The following is a 16781-nucleotide window of genomic DNA, read 5'->3' on the forward strand; positions in this document are numbered from 1 at the left end:
ATATAGACATGAATTGCTGAATCATGTTGTAATTCCAAGTTCAATTTTTCAAGGAATATTTTTTATAGCATCTGCACTTTTATATCCTACTAGTGATTCATAGTTCAAGATCTTCAAGATTTCTTCATTTCTTCACCAAAATTAATTAATTAATTTATTTATTTATTGGTTGTGGGGTTTGAACTCTGGGTCTGGTCACTGTCCCTGAGCTCTTCAGCTCAAGGTTAGCACTCCACCACTTGAGGTACTGTGCCCCTTCCAGTTTTCTGATGGTTAATTGGAGATAAGAGTCTCATGGTCTTTCCTGCCCAAGCTGACTTTGAACCATGATCCTCAGATCTCAGCCTCCTGAGTAGCTAAGATTATACGCATGAGCTACTGGCTGCCTGGTTGTTTTTGTTTTTGTTTTTTTAATAATTATTCTAACAGCTATGTAGTAGAATCTTATTGTGGTTTTGAGTTTCATTTTCCTATTGATTAGTGATTTTGAACATCTTTTCATGTATTTATTGGCTACTTACATATTTTCATTGGAGAAATACCTACCCTAAGCATGTTCATTTTTAATTTTTAGTGTTTTTGAATTTTAGGAATTCTGTAAATATTTATGATTACCAGATATATCATTTACAAATCTTTTGTCTTATTCTGAGTTGCTTTTCTACTTGGTCATATTCTTTGCACAAAAGTTTTAAAATTTGATGATAATATCAGATTTTTTTTGCTTTTGTTTGTATTTTAGTGTAATGCATAATCATTGCCAAAAGCTCTTTGAAATTTATGGGTTTTGATGTTAATTTTTAGGCCTATCATTCATATTTAGTTTTCTTTGTATAGCATCAGGTAACTCCCACTTTTTATGGTTTTGCACTTGAACATTCAGTTTTTCTGCTCCCCTGTCTTCTATTGAATGGCTATGGCATTCTTGTTAAAAATACATTGACTGACTTTAGTTTTATTTTTTCTATTGATAAATATGTGTCTTTCTTCCAGTTCTATGTTGTTTTGATGACTGTATTTTTCGGGGAGGGTGTTACTGAGGAGTATTAATCTGGTAGCCAGATGCCTTACTGAATTACTTTACATTTTTTTCATTTTCTTGTGCTGAAGTGCAATTATAATATAGATAATATTGAAATGTTAAGTCTCAAATATTACTAACTGTATAAATTTAAAATAATGGTAAATACTTCTTAATAGTATTTCAGCGAATCATGCAGCTTTTGGTTTGAGGTTTTCATCAGAAAGCTTAATTGCAGCCAGACTCTAGTAGCTTACACTTACAGTAATAGGCACTTAGGAGGCTAATACAGGAGGACCTAAGGTCAAGGCCATCCTGGCCAGAAAAATTAGTAAGACTCCTTCTCAACTCATGGCTTAGTACAGTAGCATGTGCCTGTCTTCCCATGCCAGTGAGAGCCTGAGATAGTAAAGATCATGCTTCCAAGCCAGCTCAAGAAGAAGATTGTAAGAACTTTGTCTCAGAGGGAAACTGGACTTAAAGCGTGAATCTGTGATTCCAGCAATGTTGGGAAGCCTACAAGTAGGCACATTGTGGTTCAGGTACACCCCTAGGCAGTAAGTCAAGGCATTCTACTAAAAAGAACCAGTGACACAGTGTTGGATGTATTACTTATTACTCAGTGTATAGCACCAGCTTAGCCGGTGTAAGACCCTTAGTTCCAACCTCAGTTCCACAAAAAAAAAATTTAAAAAAATAAATTGCAGTTTGGTACTTAATAGTAGTTTGCTTTTTACTGCCATTTTCAAGGAAAGAATATTGGTCTGAAAGTATCTAGAACTGCCCAGGGCAGGATTTTGGATGTGTGTTTGTATGTATACATGTATGCATGTGTAAACATACATGCATATGTATATATGTGTGTCAGAAGACCTTAACTAATTGATCTTTTCTGGTTTGTTTTTTAGAATGGCCAAAGTTTTCTGGTCTTGGATGAACAAAGATTTTCAAAAGAAATTCTTCCCAAGTACTTCAAGCACAATAACATGGCAAGCTTTGTAAGGCAACTAAATATGTGTAAGTATAGCTATCAATTTGTTTTACTGTTCTCAACCACTTATTTAACTATCTTTTTTTATTATGGTGGTAAAGGAAATCCATAGAAGCATCATTACTTACTTTTGTATAATTTTAGACTAAAATTTTATTTTTTTTCAGATGGTTTTCGTAAAGTAGTGCACATTGATTCTGGAGTTGTAAAGCAAGAAAGAGATGGTCCTGTTGAATTTCAGCATCCTTACTTCAAACAAGGCCAGGATGACTTGTTGGAAAACATTAAGAGGAAGGTGAGATAACATGAACATAAATTTAAACTAGGGTTTAAATGTAGTTTATTAAGGATTTAAATGTAGATTATACTATAAGATGGTTCATCAAAACTTTTGTTTCAGCTGTTGAAATTAAGAATATATAGGTAGGGCTGGGAAGGTGGCTCAGTGGTAGAGCGCTTGCCTTGCATGCCTGAGGCTCTGGGTTCGATTCCTCAGCACCACATAAGCAAAAAATAAAAAGCTGGAAGTGGTGCTGTGGCTCAAGTGGTAGAGTGCTAGCCTTGAGCTGAAGAGCTGAGGGACAGCGCCCAGGCCCAGAGTTCAGGCCCCATGACCTGAGCCAAAAAAAAAAAAAAAAAAAAAAAAAAAAAATATATATATATATATATATATATAGGTATTGGTTGTTGAATTATTCTCCCTCCCCACCCCACTGTTTGCCTCCTTGTTCATTGTACTGAGGGCTTAGTCCTCAAACATTTTTGCAAAAGAAAGAAAATTTTCACAATCTTCTGACTGAGGTAAAGGATCATAAATTCTAATAAAATGGCTCATTCCTCCTAAGTTAGATGAAGGAAAGTAAGCCTCTACTAGAATATTAGCTCTCTGAAGAACTTTTTCTATAATGTAATTCCCTGTTCTATATTCAGTGCCTAAAATATTAAGTCCCTTTGATATCATGGATGGGCATCAGTATTACTAATTCTAAAAATTCAGACTGAAAGAAAATGACTGTATAAATTAATTAAAATGTGGAATGTGTGCATAAAGAAGTTTGGTGTAGTTTGTCAGAAGGAAAAGGAAAATAAGTTGTTTCTGTTCCTGGAAATACAGAAGTAAGTGTCCCTTGCTTTCTCTTCTACTGAGCTATAAAGTTTATTATTTTCCTAGAATTCTGTCCTTCACTTTTTGAAATCACATCTAACTTCCTTAATGGGATATAAAACCTTCTTAAAATTATATTTATGGATGTTCAATACACATTTGATTATCTAAGTCTACTTTTCGAAAGGTTTCAGCTTCAAAACCAGAAGAAAATAAAATTCGTCAGGAAGATTTAACAAAAATTATGAGTAGTGCTCAGAAGGTTCAAATAAAACAAGAAACCATCGAATCCAGGCTTTCAGAATTAAAAAGGTAAAGTATTTTTCCAAATAAAATCCTAATATAGGATATTGGGTATGTGTATTGGGGATTGAAGGTGTTTGGTGTTTTAAGTACTATTGTTTTTCTGCACATATTTTCTCTATACTTGGGGAAATTAGGGGGAAAAAAGCCTTGATAGATTTTATCTTAATATTTTATATTAATCAAAAGAACATTTAAATCTAAGCACACCAAAAAAAAAAATCCAGTGCATAAGTCTTGTTGATGAAACAGTAGATCTATCAGTTACTGCAGAAAATAGAGTTGCATATGGTATTCACACACAAATGAGGGTCCACATTAAAAAATCCTACATATTCATATTTTTTATTCTTTTTTTATGGCTATTTCTTAAAATTCTTTGATGTGACCCACTTCTTGGGAAAAGTAGGACACAATAGGAAGAAAAACAAATGAGATAGTTGGCCTACTTGATACTTACTTCACAGAGGCTTAGAAAACTGTTACTCAAAGTTTTTCAGAAACATTTTGTTTTACTGCATTACTAGGTAGCACTTTCCTACCATACCACAATAATAACTTGTATGTATTTTGTGTGTTTACTTCTTACTAAGTAGCTGAGATTTTTTTTCTCTTTAATAGTTGCCAACAGCTTGAAAGTTATTTTAGATGTCTTCTTTCTTGTTTCAAATGTGGGACATTAGTTATTCCTTCCTGAATTATCTTCATTAAGAGTAACCTTGCACTTTGATTCATTGTTTGAATAACATGTAATCTTTCCTTTTTACATATTTTTCTTTATGCCATTATTGTATTTATGTTTTGTTTGCTGGCTTCTCTAACTAAGTATTTTGGACTCATTTTGCTCCTAAGAAAATTGTATCTCCGAATCAATCATTCTTTAATTCTTGCTTTTCATTCTTTAAGTTCTAATCCTTCTCCTCCTCCTTTAATAGAAGATAAGAGCATCTTTGAATTTCAGTAATGCAGTAATCAGTAAATGATGAAAAGTCTTTTTTAGTACCTCTGTATGCAAATGAACATCTTTTATAAGTGCAGATTGAAGAAGGTGTCATTTGTAGAGATTAACAAAAATGGAAAAATTTGAATATTTTGTTATTGGATTGTCTTTTCTATCTTTTCACCATTCTACTAAGATTTAATAGCACAATTTCAGTTTTTTAAAGTAATGAAGTAAGAAAAAGAATTACTACTATTAGAGAAGTTATTGGTTTGATTTTTTTAAGATGTTTTTATTTTTAATTTTTGCTTGAGTTAATGTAATAGTTTTGGAGTTTGGCTTTAACAGTTATGGAATTCTCTCTGACATTTTGGGAGATTCATTTCTGAACATCTTCATCTCATCTAGAAAAATATGATAGTGTTTCCTTTCTTGGCAGTGTTTAGAGAGGATTTAAATAATTAATACACATAAAATGCTTACCATACTACCTGGAGCATATTAAGTGCTAGGTAAATGTCACTTACCTTTGTTTATAAGCTGAGTCACAAGATCTGAAGTCAGTTGGTAGCTGTAGTTTAAAGGTTACCTTGTTTTTAAACATAAAGTACTGAACCAGATGTTCAAAAGGAATAAATTGCCTACTACTAGGCAAATGTAGGAACTTGTCTTTTAAGTTTTGTATCTATATTTCCCTAAGTAGTAGATAATAAAGAAGTGATTCTAGAGTTGTGTTAAGATATCAAGATAAAGGTAATTGAACAAGTTTTCCTGGTCTAATATAAATATGTAATATACTTTAAAAAACAGGTATAATTAACTTTTCCAATATTTATTTTTTGGGAGAGGTGGGCAGGCATTTGGTTTTCATTATGGTAGTATGTATTATAAACTAAGCTAGACCTTACTCTAGTCTAAGTTGATATTGGTCTCATGATCTTTTGCCTTCAAAGTATTGCTCTAGTATTTGTAATTAATGATATTGAGGCTTGTTTTTTCTGATTAAATCTTATTTTGTTTGGTTTTTAAATAAATTATAACAGTGAGAATGAGTCTCTTTGGAAAGAGGTGTCAGAATTAAGAGCAAAGCATGCACAACAGCAACAAGTTATTCGAAAGGTAAAAATTTTTTTTCCCTCTGTGACTATAATTCACATTGTTTAGTAAATACTGCTTATGAGTAGCTAGTAATTGAGCTTAATTTCTCTATTTAATACATAATAGTATGTATGTGTGTATATGTGTGTATACGTATGTACATATACATGTATGTTCATATATATGTATGTGTATTTCTCTTTACAAATATGAAATCATATTAAGCCAAGTTATGTATATGCTTTTTAATAGCATCCATTTCTCATTAACTAAAAATGATTATTTCATGTTCTCAGATATTTCAGTAGCTTTTAGTAAATGACATTTTACATGGTAGAACAGTTTTAAAATCCTTTGTCCTGAGTGGCTTAAATGATGCTAGTTTCTTAGCATATGTTTATTATAAAACAATCTTTGAGAGTTTTATCTTTTTGTGGTTTTTTTTTTTTTACTGCTTTTAAACTGGTATAGATAAAATTTTCAGATTACTTCACCACATTATGAGTTTATCAGTATTTTTTATTGTATGTATGCCATTATTAGTATATGTATATTTCATTTTATGTATGTCATTATTATTCTATGCATAAAGCAAATAGTGTTGAAAAATAGATTCTGGATGCTAATTTGTAAGCTTAAAATTAATAGAAATGTTGGAATCCCTCCCTGGCATTGTGTGCTTGTGATTTAGTCTTTTGTGTATCAACTTTCATTTGTTAATAAGAGATGAAACATAAAAGTCATTAAGGCAGCTGTTTTTTTCTTTTGAGTAAACTAGACTAAGCAGTAGGTCTTCTTGAAGACGAGAGTGGAGGAAAGCTTGTTTCTGCTTAGAAAGCCCTTGACCTAAAAGTAAGGCTCTGCATAACTGACAAAATCGGCATCTAGTGAAACAAGCTTAGGGCAGAGATGAATAGCTCTTGGAGCCTAGTAGATACAGTAGTTTTCTGTATTTTTCATTCATAAAATGAAGAGTGAATATAGTGGAATGCAGTTTGAGTATTGAACATATTTGTAAGCCTCTAAGACTCTACTTTTTTTTCCCCTGAAGCACAGATAGGTAGTGGTTACATTGTATTTCAACTTTTTGTGAATGTTAATGCTGTTTGCTCAAATTTGGGTTTTTTTGGTGTGTGTTTGATTCTGATACAGGGGATTGAACTCAGGGACTAACACTTAGCAGGTGCTCTACCTTTTCAGCCATGACTACAGTCTCTTTTTGCATTGGCTGTTTTTGAAGTAGAGTCTTTATGTTGGGACTGGAATGCCTGTGATTTTCCTACTTCTGCTTAACCATACCATGAGGATGCATGTGCCACTGTACTCAGCCATTGCGCTCTTCTCCCAAGATACAATAACAGGCACAAACCACAACTTCACCCAACCATTACTGAGATGGTGTCTCAGAACCTTTCATGCTTAAGACTGCCCTTATATTTTTGATTCCCCAATCTATGCATCCCAAGTAACCAGGAGTATAGGATTGAGCTATGCACCAATAGTTTTGAATCTCTTGTGTGAGTAGAATTTATATAATGCCCTTCAGGAGACTAAGATCTGAGGATTACGGTTCAAAGCCAGCCCTGGCAGGAAAGTCCATGAGACACTTTATTTTATTTTTTTTAATTGTGAAAATACTGTACAGAGGGGTTACAATTACATGGGCAAGATAATAAGTACATTTCTTATTGTCTGTGAGACTCTTCAATAAACCACCAGAATACTGGAAGTGGTGCTGTGGCTCAGGTGGTAGAGTGCTAGCTTTAAGCTGAAGAGCTGAGGGACAGCGCCCAGGCCCAGAGTTCCAGCCCCATAACCAACAAAAACAAAAAACAACAACAACAAAAAGCTTATATAATGCATAACAACTAGTACTATTTATTCTGCCTGTGGAATTGGTTCTAACTGCTGTGTAATGTTTGGTCTTGGATTGAGTTTACACTTGTCTCGGGTACCACTTACAGGTCCTCAAGTTCAAAAGTTGGATGCTGTAACTGTCTCCTCAGGGGAATAAGAAATCTCTACCTATGATGCAGAAGTATCAAAAGAGAACTAAGATAACCAGGTGGCAGTGGCTCACACCTGTAATCCTAGATACTTCAGGAGGCTGAGATCGGAGGAAGCCAGTTTGAAGCCATCCCAGGCAGAAAAGTCCCCATGAGATCCTTATCTCCAGTTGACCACTCAAAACCCAGAAGTGCTACTGTGGCTCAAGTGGTAGAGCACTAGCTTTGAGCACAAAGAGGCTCAGGGAAAGCACCCAGGCCTTGAGTTGAAGACCTACAACTGACAAAAAAAAGAACTAAGAGAATATATTTAGCTGGTGATTCAATGTCATGTAACATTCATAAATTTAAAAAAAAAAAAAAAAACAGGTTGACCAAGAGCCATTGCTCATGTCTGTAATCCTAGCTACTCAGGATCTGAGATCTGAGGATCACGGTTTAAAGCCAGCTCAGGCAGGAACATCTGTGAGACTTTTATCTCTAGTTAACCACCAGAAAACTGGAAGTGGCACTGTGGCTTAAGTGGTAGAGTGCTAGCTTTGAGCTGAAGAGCTCAGGAACAGCACCCAGCCCCAGAGCTCAAGACCCACAACCAACAAAACCCAAAAAAACTGAAGTTGAATTGTCCAAAGATAACCTTTAAACCTAAATATTGTCTTTATTTAGAGCTGTTTGCATTTTCACTTGCATTAACAATTTAATGTCTCTAATGCCGTCTTAAAGTGTTTACATTTTTGTCCATTGAAGAGTTGTTATTGATTGTAAAGCAAACCACTTAGTAGTCTCTTTGGAGAGAGATATAAAATGTTTAAGGTATGGACTAGGAAGGTGGCTCAGTGGTAGAGCGCTTGCCTTGCATGCATGAGGCCCTGGGTTCAGTTCCTCAGTACCACATAAGCAGAGAAAAAAAAAAGCCAGAAGTGGCACTGTGGCTCAAGTGGTAGAGTGCTAGCCTTGAGGTGAAGAGCTGAGGGACAGCACCCAGGCCCAGAGTTTAGGCCCCATGACTGGACCCCCCCCCAAAAAAAAAATGTTTAAGGTATGTATAGGCATTTTAATCTGTTTTAATCATGTAATTTACATTTCACAAAGCTGAGAAGCAAGTCTTCTTTAGAGTCTAGTCCTTCAGTCATTTTTGTTTTATATTCATAATCTCTCAGTGATACACTGCTTTTCATAGTTTACCTTTTTAGTGTTTTTATGTAGGAAGTTGACAGTGTAATTCCCACATATATCAGTGTTAACTAGAATGCTTGCTAAAACATGTTACCTTGGAATTTTATACTCAGTAATTGTGTAGGAAAGTTGAGAATTTAGAATTTACATATCTAACATGTTCCTAAGCGATTGCTGCTGGACTGTAGACCAACTTTTAAGAAACAAGGCTATAAAATATGAGCGTTTGTGTACATATTTTGACCAGTTTAATAGATTTCCTTACAAATTGGTTGAAAATCAAATCATTCTGTTAACTCTGAGCAGCAAATTTTGGCAGATACATCTCCACTTGGTAACTTTTTCTAACTTGAAAATTTATGATCTCTTTGGAGAAAATTAGTGATTTTTTTGCCTATAATTATATTACCTATTATGAAAATAATATTGCCTATCAAATATCAGTTTACTGTTGTGCCTCATAGTATAAAATGTGACTTCAGCAAAACAAATAACTGATCTAAATTAGTATTTTTTAATTCATAATATGCACCCAACTTCCAATGTTGATGTGTGAGATACAATGTAATCTAGAATAGAGAACATCTATCATCTGAATCAGTTTTATAAGACTTGATGATGTAGACTAATTGAATGGTTCTGTGATGTGTTTTTATTTTTCAGATTGTCCAGTTTATTGTTACATTAGTTCAGAATAACCAACTCGTGAGTTTAAAGCGTAAAAGGTAAGTTGTTTTTTGTTTTTTTTTTTTTTTTTTTTTTTTTTTTTGTCGGTCGTGGGGCTTGAACTCTGGGCCTGGGCGCTGTCCCTTAGCTCTTCAGCTCAAGGAGAGCACTCTACCACTTGAGCTACAGCGCCACTTCCGGTTTTCTGGTGGTTTTATTGGAGATAGGAGTCTCACGGTCTCTCCTGCCCGGGCTGGCTTTGAACCGTGATCCTCAGATCTCAGCCTCCTGAGTAGCTAGGATTACAGGCGTGAGCCACCAGCGCCCGGCGTAAAAGGTAAGTTTTTATGATAAAACATTTGGATGTATATATAAACCAACAGTTTAGTGTCTATAACCATTAGTTTCTAAACATGAATGTCCTAGATTTGCCAGATGTACCAAAACAACAGTTCTTGTTAAATTTCATTCTTAACATCTTAACTTACCTTAAAGGTTGAATACCCATTATCTGAAATGCTTAGAATCAGAAGTGGTTTGGATTTCAATTTTTTTTCAGGTTTTGGAGTATTTGCATAAACATGAAAAATCTTTGTGATTAGAGATATAAATCTGAACTTGAAATTTCTTTGTTTTATACATACCTTATGCACTTAATCTAAGGTAATTTCATACAACATTTTAAATAATTTTGTGCATGAGGCAAAGTTTATAAATAAAGTAAATGAAAGGGCTGGGAGACTCTTTCCCCCCTTTAGGGATCCTGAAAAACTGAGTGTTGTATGCTTCAATTTGATATGAGGTGAATTTTCCATTTGGAACAACATGTTGCTGCTCAAGAATCTTTGAATTTTAGAACATTTCAGATTTTGGATTGTCAGAATAGTGTTAATATGTTTTCTTCATGCTGACATTTTTCTTACATTTTTGAGTGCTAACTTTCTTACATTTTGAGTGCTGACTTTACAGACGTACCTATGGGTAATAAAGAATCTGTTTTTCATTCAAATTAGCATCTTAAAGTAGCCGTAGAAAATCCAAGTGAAAGGAAGTCTTAGAAAAAGAACCTTTTGTCAGAAGAAAACAATTATTTTATTTGATCTTTTACATTCTTAACCATAATTTGGTTGCTATACCTGTTAGTATATTAACTACTGTGGCCAGTGTCACATTTAAGCCAGATGAATAATTGTCAACAGGCATAGCTGGAAGATTAAAAAAAGATTACCATCAGGTGCCAGTGGCTCACACTTGTAATCCTCTCTAGCCAGTAGACTGAGATCTGAGTATTGAGGTTCAAAGCCTGTTCAAACAGGAAGAGTCCTCCTTAGACTCTATCTAATTAACCACCAGAAAGCCAGAATTGGAGCTGTAGCTCACGTGGTAGAGCACTAACCTTGATGGCAAAAGCTAAGGTACAGTAACCAGGCCCTGAGTACAAGTTTGATTATGATTAGAGCTTCGTGGCTTTAACTCTTCCATTAACTAGTAATATACCTGTTGATATTTTAGTATGTAAGTGTAGTTTATAAAGAACTGTATAGTCCAGTAGACAGTGTGGTATGTTCTGGAGTTGTTTATATTGTATTTACTGTAACAAAAGTTATGTGGAAAACCAGAAAACTAAAGTCTTAGTTTCATCCCCAGTTTCTATTGCTAAGATACATAGAAGAATTTCTATGTATTCTTACTGAAGATTTTTATTCACTATTGAAGTAAACATTTTTCAATATAGTTAAATTTTTAAAAGGTTTAACCATTATTTCTGAATATTTCTTCTGATTTCCAGGCCTCTACTTCTAAATACTAATGGAGCCCAAAAGAAGAATCTATTTCAGCACATAGTCAAAGAACCAGCTGATAATCACCATCATAAAGTAATTTTTCATGTATATTTTATATTTATTTTCTCAAACTAAATTTTATTATGGCAGTATTTCAAGGAAGTTAAGTGAATAATAATGTAAGTGTTCATTCCCTAGCTCTATTAAATCATTAAATTTTTTGTAATTTGCTTTAGACTATTTAAGTAACAAATTATTGCAAATATAATTGTTCTACTTGCCTATTTCCAAGTTTGCTTTTCTGTTTTTCTGTCTTGCATTAATGTTAATTTCCATGCTGGTTTTATATGTGTTAACTTAGGAACAGTACATTATGTATGTATCTATCTGTAGCTACTTTTAGTTGGTGCTACTTTTGGGATTTTTAAACCACATTTAGTGCATTTCAACCCTGTATAAAAATTGAATATCATATAATTATGATTGCGCAATGTCTTGTAGTTTTTGTTGGTTGTTTCCAACTTTTTAAATAAATATGCATTAAATAGGCTGCTTTTCTCTAGTAATTTTTTTTCTTTTTTTTTTTTAAATTTAATTTTATTTTATTTGTGAACATACTGTACAGAGGAGTTACAATTACATGGGCAGGATAATGCGTACATTTCTTACCAAGCATTGCAGCCTCCTCCTTTGTTTACCCTTCACATCCCTTCCCAGCCTCCCCCCTCCCCTAATTTTAAGATACTTTTTTTTTTTTTTTGTCGGTTGTGGGGCCTGAACTCTGGGCCTGGGCACTGTCCCTCAGCTCTTCAGCTTAAGGCTTGCACTCTACCACTTGAGCCACAGTGCCACTTCCGGCTTTTTCTGCTTGTGTGATGCTGAGGAATCGAACCCAGGGCCTCATGCATGCAAGGCAAGAGCTCTACCACTAAGCCACCTTCCCAGCCCCTTACCTTTGTTTTTGTCACAAGCTCTCTGGATAATTTGTGCAACTCTGATGGCATATTAGTCCACCATCAAGTCCAGAAACCAGACCTATTTTTATGATCTTAAAATCTTTGTTTCTTTCATTTTTTGTGGTGTTGGGAATGGACTTGAGTACCTTCTTATACAGGCTGGCAAAGTACTTCTACTACTGAGCTACTATTGTTACTTTTAGGTCATAAAATTCTTAAATACTGCTTTGGATTTTATTACTGAACTATGAAAATGATTTAGTTCTTGGGCAAAGTAGCACTAACATCATATTTGACTCCTAGTCCCACTTTTATTTCTAAATTATCAAGTGTATCTATGTTGCTTATAGGATTGCATGCTTATGTTAAGCAGATGAAGATTTTTAGCCAATTGTATTTATGTATTTTAAACTGCTTCATTTTTTTCTTTTTTTTTTTTTCTTGGTTCTGGGCTTTGTGCAGTCAAGTTTTTTTCACTCGAGTCTGGTGCTCTACAATTTGAGCTAGGCCTCTACTCTGGCTTAGTTATTTGAAGATGAGATTCTTGAGGATTTGTCTGTCTGGCCTTGCCTCAAACTGCACTTCTCAGATCTCAGTCTTCTGAGAGCTAAGATTGTAGACAAAAGCTATCAATATGACTGTTTCATATTTTTTACCTCTTGGTAACTAACTAGTGTTGAACCCTTTTGTGTTATAATCATTTTTACATTATATTTTTTGTATTATAATAACTTCAGTTTTGAGAGTTGGATTTAAAAAAAATGGATAACTGGTGAACGTACCGGTATCTTAATTAAAAAATTAAAACTTTGCTAAAAAATGTCAAATTGACATATAACTATAGAATAGTTGAAGTGTTTTCACTTACACTAAGAACAAAACATCAAACAGTTGTTTGCGGTAAAATAATCCCCATCCATGTACTTTCACATATCTGATAATGCTTGAATGTTTGAAGGCTTAAAACTTTTTTATTCTTTAGTTATTAAAAGTGTGTTAGAACTTGAGTGCCAGTTGATCACACCTGTAATCCTAACTATTCAGGTGGCTGAGATCTGAGAATTGTAGTTTGAAGACAGTCTAGGCAAGAAAAGTCCATGAGACTCTTTTTTTTTTTTTTTGTCGGTCGTGGGGCTTGAACTCTGGGCCTGGGCGCTGTCCCTCAGCTCTTCAGCTCAAGGCGAGCGCTCTACCACTTGAGCTACAGCGCCACTTCCGGTTTTCTGGTGGTTTATTGGAGATAGGAGTCTCGCGGTCTTTCCTGCCCGGGCTGGCTTTGAACCGCGATCCTCAGATCTCAGCCTCTTGAGTAGCTAGGATTACAGGCGTGAGCCACCAGCACCCGGCTCCATGAGACTCTTGCTACTTAGGAAAAGCTATAACCTTGAGCAAAAGAAAGAAGCTCAGGGATACCACCAGACCCTGAGTTGAAGCCCCAGGACTGACAAAAAATAAGTATGTTAGAATTTGAAGATCTTTTCGTAGAAACATTTTTGGACATGATGTCTTCAGGCTGTTTTACAGTAAAAGTAATAGTTATATAGACTACAGATAATATGATTCATGCCTGTGAATTGATAGAAAAGTCCAAGAAAAGGACTTTGCTATTTTGCTTATGATTGTGTCTACAGTAAATATCTGTAATTATATTATCTGTACAGTTGTTTTTTAAATGATACCTTTTATAGTCCCTTTGATTTTGCTGTTTCTCCCTCTCTTTTAAGGTTCCACACAGTAGGACTGAAGGTTTAAAAACAAGAGAACGGATTTCAGATGACATCATTATTTATGATGTTACTGATGATCATGCAGATGAAGAAAATATCCCAGTTATTCCAGAAACTAATGAAGATGTTATATCTGATACCTCTAAGTAAGGAGCTTACGAGATAAAATTTGTGAAACTATTGGCACTTTCCTAGTTAAAGTTCTTCTGAAAGAGTAGTACCTACCTATCTCATATTTAGATTATTTAACTGGAAAATTAAGCCAAATTGTTAAACAGATAAAGCCTTCCTCACAAAGTAAATAGTGACAATTAGTTGATCCTTATTTTTGTTTTTGGAACTAAATACCTCTTATTGATATTTGTGGCCTTGTATTTATTCATTTTATTTATTTATTCATTCATTCATTATTCATGGAGCTTGAACTCGGCCTGAGCGTTGTCTCAGTGCTCTACCACTTGAGCCACAGTGCCACTTCCGGTTTTCTGTTGGTTAATTGGAGATGAGTCTCACAGAGTTTCCTGCTCTGGCTGGCAATCCTCAGATCTTAGCCTCCTGAGTAGCTAAGATTACAGGCGTGAGCCACCAGCATCCAGCTGGCATTGTATTTTATGAAGTATCAATGTTTATGATTAAGCTACCTACCCAAGAAATATAAGCCTCTTAATATGTTTTCAGAAGTTTCTATGGAGAATGGTGGATAGAGTGAATTTATTGAATGTCTGAAAGTGTAATTGGTTCTTCTTTCTCATTTTACTGATCTAGCTGTAGCCAGTACCCTGATATTGTTATTGTTGAAGATGACAATGAAGATGAGTATGCACCTGTCATTCAGAGTCTAGATCAGAGTGAACCAGCAAGAGAATCCTTCAGTTCAGGAAGTGATGTCACCAACCCTCTAATGTCTAGTGCTATCCAGCTAAATGGGTCATCTAATCTGACCACAGAAGATCCTGTGACCATGATGGATTCCATTTTGAATGATAACATTAATCTTTTAGGAAAGTGAGTGCTCTTAGATGTGTGAGGAACTAATTGCTTTCTGAACTTCACATTCTTTTGTATTTTTAGTTATCTTTCTTTCAGATGGTCAACCCATCCTGTCTGTTTTTCTGTTGGTCAAGGCTGAGCCATGAAATGAAATGAATTAACTAAATTAAGGGTAGACTTGGAGTGTTTAAATTTTTTTTTTATTTTTTTGGCAGTGCTGATGTTTGAACTCAAGGCCTTGTGCTTGCTAGGCTGATGCTCTACCACTTGATCCACTCTCCAGCCTTTTTTGCTGGTGAGTTTTGAGGTACGGTCTCAAATTTTAATGGTGGAACTGGCCTTGATCATGATCTTTCTGCTCTCAGCTTCCTGATAAGCTAAGATTATAAGCTAAGATTACAGTCAAACTACCAGCACCTGTCTAGTTTTGGAGTTTTTGTTAGCAGTTCTTCAGATTTTTATAAATGAAATATTTGTTTGGGTATCTATTTCTACTGGTACTATGAAATAGTATAATTGCCATTAAAGGATTTAGGACAAAAAGAAAGCCAGTGATTAATACTAGTGAGATTAGTATAAAAGTGATTAGAGTAGTGGAAGTATTAGAGTCTGAGTTAGAAGATAAGGTACATCTGACTATTATTGCAGAACCTTCTGTAAACTCTGAAATTTGTGTGAAGGCCATAAGCTCCCAATCAAATTATAAGGAATCCCAAATTTTGAATGGAATATTTCAAATGTAAGAAATGGTAAGCATTCACCAGCTAGTAAGGTTGTAATGTGATTATAAATGTAAGAATAAGGAAACCTAATAAATATTCAATCTACTTAATCTTTTTTTTTTCCCCCTTAGAGTTGAGCTGTTGGATTATCTTGACAGTATTGATTGCAGTTTAGAGGACTTCCAAGCTATGCTATCAGGAAGACAGTTTAGCATAGACCCAGATCTCCTGGTTGATGTAGGTACTTTGGGTAATTTTTGCTGTACTGATAATTTATATACTTATTCATACTACTTAAAAAATCAATACATCTTCTTGTTTTTATATTCTATACTGTTTTTTTTTCCTTTTTTTTGCATTTTCTTTCTTAACTGAATATTGTCAGAAAGGATGATGATCTCTGTTAGGAACATTCAAGGTGTGTCGTCATTACTGCTACTCTGAGTAGCGGTTCAGTTAATATTTCATAACATATTTTATATTTACTAGTACTACTAAATCTGGTCTTGTCCAGACTTGTTGCTGTGCTGTTTTATTCTGAAGTAATGTATCATTGAATAAAAATCTGTGGAATTAGTAATAGAAGTACCTACCCAGGAAACACTGTGGGAACACTTTTTAATCCTTTGGGAATGAACATTTTCCATTCAACTGTGTTTTATTACCTATGCTATATTGTTTTATATTTTTGTATCTTGTGTCCTAAAGTTTTCTTGCTTTAATCTTTATCACTACCTGTATGAATTCAATTCTCGTGTTGTCAGAACTGTGAATCTTTGTCTAACCGTATTACTCACTTTTCTCCTGCTTTATGCTACTCATGCGTACCTTATGCAAAGCTTTGTATGTAGTCCAGCCTGGTCCCCCTCAGATGAACCTTGATCTCTCTACTATTTCCACATTTCTTCTTCATTTTTTTCTGTCTTTATTCTGGAAAGTTTTTTGCTCTTTTCTGTATTCTTGCCTTACATTAAAGCTTCTCTTACCTCAAAAGATTCTAGTCTTATTAGTTAAGGGTGTCATTATTATTAATGAGGCTAAAAGGAGTCAATCCTTCTTATTACTTCAGTCTTACTTTAGTTCATTATTTTGCCCTTTACCTCTGGATTTCTCATCAGTCATTGTTCCATGGCATAATCACTCTTCTGGAATCATCAGCACCACAAAAGATATAGTTTTCCTTCCTATGCTTACCAGTTATAATCTTTAGTGAATTCTATCAACTCTGTTCACTCATTCTGGAGACCTTTCACAATCCCTATCCCTTACAGGCAACGATGTGGCTCAGGTAGTAAA

General features: G+C 34.6%; 1 protein-coding gene across 3 annotated transcripts in view; it reads left to right on the forward strand.

Moving 5' to 3' along the window:
* Hsf2 (heat shock transcription factor 2) overlaps positions 1–16781 on the forward strand; it is a 30481-nt gene that overhangs the window by 5851 nt on the left and 7849 nt on the right. For all 3 annotated transcript variants that reach the window (XM_070015346.1, XM_070015347.1, XM_070015349.1), the window contains exons 2-10: positions 1930–2038; positions 2180–2307; positions 3305–3429; positions 5404–5479; positions 9304–9365; positions 11096–11183; positions 13771–13919; positions 14539–14778; positions 15617–15722. In XM_070015346.1, coding sequence (XP_069871447.1) covers positions 1930–2038; positions 2180–2307; positions 3305–3429; positions 5404–5479; positions 9304–9365; positions 11096–11183; positions 13771–13919; positions 14539–14778; positions 15617–15722 — 1083 coding nt within the window. The remainder of the gene's footprint in view (positions 1–1929; positions 2039–2179; positions 2308–3304; positions 3430–5403; positions 5480–9303; positions 9366–11095; positions 11184–13770; positions 13920–14538; positions 14779–15616; positions 15723–16781) is intronic.

The sequence above is a fragment of the Dipodomys merriami genome, unplaced genomic scaffold (genome assembly GCF_024711535.1).
Source record: "Dipodomys merriami isolate MVZ:Mamm:240054 unplaced genomic scaffold, mDipMer1.0.p SCAF_112, whole genome shotgun sequence".
Taxonomy (NCBI): domain Eukaryota; kingdom Metazoa; phylum Chordata; class Mammalia; order Rodentia; family Heteromyidae; genus Dipodomys; species Dipodomys merriami.